Here is an 8,866-nt window from a genome sequence, read left to right as displayed (position 1 = left end):
TGAGCCGTGTCTCCAGCCCCAGTGTGTGTGTACAGAAACACTGTCACAAGCTGTGTCTACAGTCCCAGCGTATGTCTTTCCTCTGGAGAACGGCTGCAGAAGCAGAAACACAGTAATCACAGAGAGTGAGCCTACGGCACAGCTCTGACACCAAACAACCTCTATTCATAGAAACACATTAGTGATCTGAAGGCTAACTTTGTTGTGAGGAGAGCATGCACCCCCAGTTCTAGAAAGACCTTTAATAAGAATATAATGCATGCCGGGCAGTGGTGGCGCACGCCTTTAATCCCAGCACTTGGGAGGTAGAGGCAGGTGGATTTCTGAGTTCGAGGCCAGCCTGGTCTACAGAGTGAGTTCCAGGACAGCCAGGGCTACACAGAGAAACCCTGTCTCAAAAAAACAAAACAAAACAAAAAAGAATGTAACACATGAAGATTTGTGACCAATTCCGTCAAACCACCTGGCTACAGCTGACCCGCCTCAAGAATGCACAGCTTCGTGTGCTCGGCAGCCAATCCCTCCTCCTTGCCTCCAACCTCCACCCACTTAGCCATCCTCCCTGTGGGGTGGACAGCTCCACCGGTTCCTCCTACCTATTGATGAAGTTGCCCAGGTTGTTAAGCAGCTCAGAATTGTTTTTAATCAGCAAGTCTGTCCAGGAGAAGGCACTGTCCTGGCCCTCAGGCCGAATGTATAGCAGATAGAAGCGCCAGATGTCAGCAGGGATCCCTGTATCCTGGGCCATGTCTCCAAACACTCCTATCCCCCGGCTCTTAGAGAACTTCCCATCCTCATAGTTCAGGTATTCTGGACAAAAGAAGACTCAAGTCATGCCCTTCCCTCCCTCACCCTTTCCCCAATGCTGACTGTCCAAGGACAACTTTCCTTGAGGAGCTTACACACACATAGGCCATGGGGTTCCATGCTCCCATTCGAGACTTTGTGCCTTTGCTTATACGTCCAGGATTTAGCTTTAGATTTTGCTTTCCAGTTCTTGTTTCCCCCTGTGGATGGTGTTCCCAGGGTTTAAGTGTTTCCTGTCTCAACTCCTAATGGAGAACCAGCAGGTCTCCTTGGGCCTCATGCCCTAGGAACATCCCACAGTGCTCTGCCAGGACCCACCTGTAGCAATGATGTTCTTGACTAAGGTGTAGTTGTCCTCAGCTCCTAGGGCTGAACAAGGAAAGACCAAGCCATGGAAGGGAACATTGTCTTTGGCCATGAACTGGTAAAGGTCCACCTAGGAGAAGACACTGGGAGATTACCTGAAACTGCCCTCAAAGGAGCAAGCCCAGATCACCTCTCTCCTCACATCCCATCCCCACAGACAGGCTAACCGAGACCAGCTTACTTGCTCTGGATTCTTCCACCATCTCTCCCATTGGTCTGTGTAGTTGGCTGTGATGGATACATAGCCAATAGTAGCATCAAACCAGACGTAAAATACCTACAGGGAAACAAATAGGAACCAACCCAAAATTTCAGGCTAAGAGGAAATATCAACAATTTTTTAATCGACTAGCCCATGAACTCAATCCTGAGGCTAAACGTTTCAAGTCATGACTAAAGGTAAAAGGAATTTACTTTGTCCTCAAAACCTTCCAAGGGCACAGGAGTTCCCCATTTGAGGTCTCTGGTGATGCATCGTGGCTTGAGGCCGTCTCGAAGCCAGGAACGAATAATAAACCTGGCATTGGGTGTCCAGTCACTGCCAGGCAGCGTCTTCCCCAGCCAGTCCTCCAGGCGCTTTTCCAACTGAGACAAAGAAAAAAAAAGTACTCAGGACACAGGACTGTCTCAAACAGGACACAGGACTGTCTCAAAAAGGACAGGACACAGGACTGTCTCAAACAGGACGGCACCAAGGTCAGCGAGTCAAACGTTGCACGGTTGAGTCAGTAGTACAAGTAAAATCGAAAGATTTATGACTTCAGGGACATCTAAGAAATTATTAACAACGTTATTCAACAAAACCATCCACATCCAGGCTGTGGTGGTGCACGCATTCAAGAGGCAGAGCTAGCCTAGTCTACAGAGCAAGTTCTAGGAAAGTGAAGGCTACACAAAGAAATCTTGTCTTAAAAAAACAAAATTTGGGGCTGGAGGGATGGCTCAGCGGTTAAGAGAACAGACTGTTTCTCCAGAGGTTCTGAGTTCAATTCCCAGCAACCACATAGTGGCTCACAACCATCTGTAATGGATCAGATGACCTCTTCTGGTGTGTCTGAAGACTGCTAACAGTGTATATATACATAAAATAAATCTTTTAGAAAAAAATTGTAAAAAAATTCCCTTGAGTCTTTAAGATGTATACATAAAGAAATGTCTGTAAAAGCAAAAGTATATTGAAAGTAAACTGAGTACAGTGGTATGTAGTTTATAATTCTGGCTACTCAGCAGAGGTGAGAAAACTGAGTTTAGGAACTTGTGAATGTTAGCCATACACTCTATGTTAAAGTAGATACAACTCAAGACCTAGCATGTTTCCTTGTTCTATATGCATTTGTGTGTATGAGTGTGCGTGCATGCTCACACACGGAGTCAGAATCAGTTCTTTCCTCCTACTGTGTGGTACCAGGGATTAGAGGCAGACGTCTTTACCCAGTGAGCCATCTCTCCAAACACTGCTTTGTGCTTTTTAAAGACAGGATGCCATTGTAGTCTCAAACTCATTATATAGGAGAATATGGAAGAAAGGCTTGGAATCCTGACCCTACCAGTTTTCTACTGCTGGAATCACATATGCGACACCCAGTCCAGAAAGACTTGGTCTTTAAAAAAGACTAATTACCAAAAAGTCCGTTTTAAAACCTTATCTATACAAGCAATACTGAACATACTCCACAGGTTTTGTGTGTGTGTGTGTGTGTGTGTGTGTGTGTATTTATGTATAAAAACAACTGAAGAAAAACCCATGAGAGGGAGCAGTTGGAGGAAAGGGAAGGGGGAGGGATATAATTACATTTTAAATTATTAAAAAATGTTTCAACAGCTGGGCAGTGGTGGAGCACACCTCTTTCTAATCTCAGCATTTGAGAGGCAGAGGCAGGTCCATCTCTGTGGGTTTGAAGCTAGCCTGGTCTACAAGAGTGAGTTTTATGACAGCCAGGGCTACTCAGAGAAACTTGAGACTCAAACGACCAAAAACATAAAAAGTAAAAACAAAAATTCTCACAGTTTAGATGACTAAGTATGGTATTTGAAGTGTACACATACAATGAAGGGTTACAAGGTCATCAAAATTAAAAACAAATGAGATTAGGGGACTGGAGAAAAGGTTCGTGGTTAACAGAACTTGCTGCTCTTGCAGAGGCCCTGGGTTTGGTTCCCAGCCCCCCACACAGCAGCTCACAAACATCTGTACCTCCATCCCTAGTTCGGTTCCTCTAAGGCAGTGGTTCTCAACCTTCCTAATCCTGAGATCTTTAATACAGTTCCTCATGTGGTAACCCCCAACCACAAAATTATTTTGTTGTTACTTCATAACTCTAATTTTGTTACTATTATGAGCCATAATGTAAATATCTGATATGCAGATTATCTGATATCCAACCCCTGCCAAAGGGTCATGGGGCCCCACAGGGGTTGCGACCCACAGGTTAAGAACCACTGCTCTGAGGTCATTGTAGACATGTGCTGACAGGGATACATGCAGGCAAACACCCATACACATAACATAAAAATCTTCTTAAAAAATAAAAAGTTAACCGGGCAGTGGTGGCGCATGCCTTTAATCCCAGCACTTGGGAGGCAGAGGCAGGCGGATTTCTGAGTTCCAGGCCAGCCTGGTCTACAGAGTGAGTTTCAGGACAGCCAGGGCTACACAGAGAAACCCTGTCTCAAAATAAATAAATAAATAAATAAAATAATAATAATAAAGTTTTGGAATTCAAACTTTAGAATATGAATGGCAGATGAAACCAGCTAGGCTTGGTTCCCTATCTGTCTGTAATCCCAGTACTTGGACGGTAGAAGCAGGAGCATCAGGAGTTCAAGACCATCTTTAGCTCCCTGTGAATCCAAGTCCAGTCTCTGGACCCTGAGGGAGAAGAGGTCTGGGGAGTGTGGGCCTGGGGCTCACCTTGTGTTCTCTAATCTGTTTCATCAGAACAATGTTTATTATTTTTTGAAATACAAGTCTTAGTACTATTTTGCCCAAGCTGGCTTTAAATTCATGAATCTTCTAACTGCTGCTTCAATCTCTTTAGTGCTGAGAATGCTGGGATTGAAACCACAGTCATCACAACTGTGCCAGGTATAAGCTTTGCCCAGTACCAGTTATTGAATATAGTGACTCGGACAAACTAGGCATAGGGTCTACCATAAGCTGTGTTCCTGAGCTGTATAAATGATTACTGGAAATAAAAATACTCTTCAAAGGACCCAAATCCCAGTCTTCATGTCCATAATGGATAGCTCAAAACTGCCCATAACTCTAGCTCCAGGAGACCTGATGCCTCTTCTGTCCTCGCTGGGCACCTGCACACACATAGCACACGGGCTCACATGCATGTGCCCTCATGTATGCACACGTGCACACACGCACAGACATATACACACAAAAATAAAAAATAGAAACAAGAAAATAACACAGCAGGGCATGGTGGCACCCACTGAGAGCGGCCGGCTAACTGTGTGAGGTCACAGCAGAGGGACACCAGACTCACCTTAGGTAAGTCTAGAAACAGGTGCTTGGAGGACTTCACCACAGGGCAGGAGCGGCAGACTTTGCACTGGGGTTTCTGTAGAGAGAAATTCCATATGGAGGGTGTGATCCTGGTGGGAGCGTGCAGGACGAGGGCTGCAGAGGACGGAGACTGTCCAGGCCAGTGTGCACACTGCTGCAACATCTGCTCCTGAGACTCAGCTCTCTGCGCACCCAGTCCCCGTCAGCAGTGAGCAGGCTCAGTACTGGCTGGCTATGGCACCGTACTGTACTTACTGCTTAGCTTGCTTGATCTCTGCTCAGCTTGCTTGATCTACCTGGGTGCGGGGCTGGCATGGGGCTGTTTTGAGATATTTATTTTGTGTGTGAGTGTGACCATGGGGAGATCCAGTCTGTTTTCTCCTCCCACCATGGGGTCTGAGTTTCCAGCAAGTGTTGTATCTGCACAGCCATCTTGCCAACCCTGACCTGAGGTATGAAGGTGAGACACAGTTAAAGTGTCTCATAGCTCGTCTGAAATCCGTATCTATTTCCAACTGCTTCTTTACAAGTCTGTAGGCACCTCATCGCCGCAGCATCCAGCTCTGAATGCTGCAGTCGTTCAGAAGGCACTAGCCATGCCTACCTTCCCTACTGTGTGTTACTAGGGTTCAAAAGCAGGGCCTGACTGCAGTTAGCCACGTATTCTTCCACCCATCAACACCTCCAGCACAAGCCAAAGGCATCTTACTTGACCAGCACTACAGCATTCTTCTAAACCATGCCCCAAAGCCTTTCCCCATTTCCTTGTACTAGTGATCCAGTACACGGCACTCTTCTCATTAGTATCCCAGCCTCCAGGGAACATGAAAGCTTCGTCAATGCTTTAGCAGGCTTTGCAGGTCGGCTCCCGCCCTCAGGGACTTCAGTTTGCCCACTTCTTTTTGCAATCATTAGTTACAGCTATACTGACCTTTTCTCTTCTTTTGTTTTTGTAGCCCAGGCTAGCATCAAACTTAAGAGATTCCCCTGCCTCTGCCTCCAGAGCGCTGTAACTAAGCCGTGACTCGCCATACAGGGCTACTCCTGCCTTTTCAGTTCTACCAGTTCAGCTCTTTCCATTTCCAGGTCTCTGACTTGGAATCTTAATCCTACTTTTACCTCAGTGTTTCTTGTTATTCTCAAATTCAAATACCAGCTCTTCTAAGCAGCCTTCCCTGCCCACTTCAAACTCAGAGCCTACTCCTTGCCTCATCTCCCAGGCAGTTTCTCCTACACCATCCCCTGTTCAGTTAGTGGCCTCTTCCCCATTAGATACAAGCCTGTATGTCCATTCCCTCATTGCCAGTCTGTGATTGGCCTATTAAAAGGATTAAAAACATTTCTTAAATAAATAAGTAAACCAAGCAAACTTAGATGAGAAAACAAAGTATGTAACAGAAAAAAGAACACTCTGCCAGGTGTGGTGGCACATGCCTTTAACCCCAGCATCAGGGAGGCAGAGGCCAGCCTGGTCTACACAGGCAGCTCCAGGACAGCCAGCTAGCACCATCAGATGACCTAATGCTAAAGCAATCCGTCTCTGTCCCAGCCCATCTAACTACAGCATAACTGCCCAGAGGGAAATCAGCACAAGACCTTATGCTAAACATTAAAGTCCTGGCCAGGTAGAAGTGGTGTAAACTTGTGATCCCAGCACTTGGGAGACGGAGGTAGGTGGATCTCTTGTGAGTTCCAGTCCAGCCTGGTCTACAGAGTGAAATCCTGTCTCTCAATAAGTAAATAAAGAAAAATCCTGAATGTCTCTTTTAGAGATCATTGTATCCTCAGCAGAGCCCATGGCTCCCACAGGACAAGCCCGGATCTGCCCCTTCCTTGCTCGTCTTATAAATAATTTTTTTTGATAAATCATTAATAAATAATCAATAATTGCTTCATTTGGGCTTTCTTGAGTTCTTCCTCTTACCTTGAGCTCAATGGCATTGATGAGCTTGCCACACTTGTCACACTGGTCACCGCGGGCCTCTTCGTAGCCACAGTAGGGACACACTCCCTCGACAAAGCGGTCAGCCAGGAACCGTGCACACTGCTCACACCGAAGCTGCTCTACAGTGTCTTGCAGCACAAAGCCCCGCGTCAGTAACCTCTGGAAGATGTCCTGGGTGATTCTAGCAAGGCCGGCAAGCAAGGGATGAGAAAGAACAGCCAGACAAGTATGGACCCCTTCCTCAGCTGCTCTAACCAGAGACCTGACCGCATTCAGGGGAAGCCCCCACAGTGAAGGCCTATTCCTAGCTAGAACCCACTGGACGTGACCACGGTGCTCTCCTGACTCCAACTGCCTGTACAGACGCTTCCCACTTTACAGTTCGCATCTGCTGACTCTGTATTTACATAGTGTTTTGGTTTATTTCCTTGGTTTTGAGAAAGGTCTCACAAGGCCAACAATAACCACCACTTCAATTCCCAGTCCTTTGCCTCCACTCTCACATGCTGTGATTAAAGTGGGTGACCGCATCTAGCTAAGTTTTACATCTGTATTAAGGTCTTCACTCAGCATACGGGCGGAGGTACACAGCAACGTCAACTGTCCACCTGTCTGTCTGTAGCTCTCTAAGGACTTTATCAGGCAGAGGAAGAATGAATATATGTTAGTAATATATGTAAGTAGGGAGGAATTGTTTTAAAGACTCCAAGCTGGGCATGGTAGCACATACCTGAGCTTCCCAACCTTAGGAAATCTGAGGCAGGAGGACTGCCACAAGTCTGAGACCTTCTTAGGCTACACAGTGAGACCCTGTCTTACAACCAAGACTCCTAGGCAACCAGAGGGAGGAAGCACTAAGTGGAAAAGAAAGCAGGAAGTCCTTCCCTTCACTTCCTTGGGTTTTCCTTCAGGCCCTGCCCTCGTCCCTGCTCTGCCTCCACCCAGGAGGCTCGTCAGACACTCTGCTCCTGGCTTTGTGGCATTCTCATTACCCAGCCTCCCTTCTGCCTCCATTTCTGCCCCATTCTCAGGAACCTACTTGGTCTGCAGAGGAGTGGTCGTGCGGCCGAATGTATCGAACGATATATTGAACCAGCGGTAGATGTCAGCGTGGATGACGTGGTACTTGTCACAGATTTCCTGTGGGGTCAGACCCTCCTCCATGGCCTTGGTCTCTGTCGCAGTGCCATACTCATCTGTACCACACAGATAGAGGGTATTCCACTGGCGAAGGCGACAGTACCTAGAAGGAGATGGTGGTCATGGGAGGACTCCTCCAGTCCCAGTCTCTGAGGCATCCATCTCCCCTGGGGTCCACTCAGCCCTCTGGAGGACCCTCCTCCAGGCAGCTGGTTCTACCTTGCAAAGACGTCAGCACTGAGCACACAACCAATGATGTTCCCAAGGTGGGGGACATTGTTGACATAAGGGAGGGCACTCGTGATGAGCACATTCCTTTCTCCAGGCACAGGCAGCCTGGGAAAAAAGGAGAGAGAGACTAGTCCACAGCAGAAATGCAACTATCAGAACACATGTACGGAACACTGGAGGACTGGATCCAGGAGCCTCAGGTCACAGTCTCTCCTCCCAGGGAGCCAGAGGTATGGCCCTGGCGGTGCTGGTGAGCGCTCTGCTCAGCCAGCAAGCTTCAGGTAACAGCCTTGTGTACTGCACGCACCCCATCCCAACAGCTCCCTCTCTCACTGTCAGTTCTTCCCATTCTCAGGCTCAAACTCCCCAGGCACCAACACAATTCTCCCTGGATGTGTCTGCCTGTCACTCACTTCCCAGCTGTGACCTCTTCTTACAAGTTCAGTGTTAACAGGGCCACAGTCACTACATGAATCCATTACAGCCTGTCATCCCCACACGTGAATCGAACCAAATCCTGTCGTATCCTGACTCTTCTCTTCCTAAGCCACTTCCTCCTGGCCTAGCCCACACAGTTCAGTGCATACAGTGCTTGCTGTATAAGCATGAACACGAGAGTTTGGATTCCCCAGACATTACACAAATGTAATGTACAGAGGCCTGCCTAAAATCCTAGCACTGTAGAGGTAGAGAGACAGAGGACACTGGGACAAGCTGGCTGGCTTGACTGGCCAGAATCAGAGAACTCTAGGCTGAGGACAAGACCCTGCCTCAGTAAACAAAACTTAGCCATAACTAACATAAAACTACATCTCTGGTGACAGGTTAGCCAGCACACACATGTGAAACAGTTTATCTCT

The 8,866-nt window shown here is 47.4% G+C and overlaps 1 protein-coding gene across 2 annotated transcripts in view; it reads right to left on the bottom strand.

The window, feature by feature from the left end:
• Positions 1-8,866, bottom strand: part of Mars (methionyl-tRNA synthetase) — a 16,185-nt gene that overhangs the window by 2,718 nt on the left and 4,601 nt on the right. For both annotated transcript variants that reach the window (XM_028752097.1, XM_028752099.1), the window contains exons 8-15: positions 7,995-8,111; positions 7,675-7,878; positions 6,615-6,816; positions 4,671-4,745; positions 1,588-1,758; positions 1,355-1,450; positions 1,126-1,243; positions 597-810 (exon numbers count right to left, since the gene is read on the bottom strand). In XM_028752097.1, the coding sequence (XP_028607930.1) occupies positions 597-810; positions 1,126-1,243; positions 1,355-1,450; positions 1,588-1,758; positions 4,671-4,745; positions 6,615-6,816; positions 7,675-7,878; positions 7,995-8,111 (1,197 nt within the window). The remainder of the gene's footprint in view (positions 1-596; positions 811-1,125; positions 1,244-1,354; positions 1,451-1,587; positions 1,759-4,670; positions 4,746-6,614; positions 6,817-7,674; positions 7,879-7,994; positions 8,112-8,866) is intronic.

Source organism: Grammomys surdaster, unplaced genomic scaffold, assembly GCF_004785775.1.
Source record: "Grammomys surdaster isolate TR1022 unplaced genomic scaffold, NIH_TR_1.0 125877, whole genome shotgun sequence".
NCBI classification, from domain to species: Eukaryota; Metazoa; Chordata; class Mammalia; order Rodentia; family Muridae; genus Grammomys; species Grammomys surdaster.
This window is presented reverse-complemented; position numbering and strand designations above follow the sequence as displayed.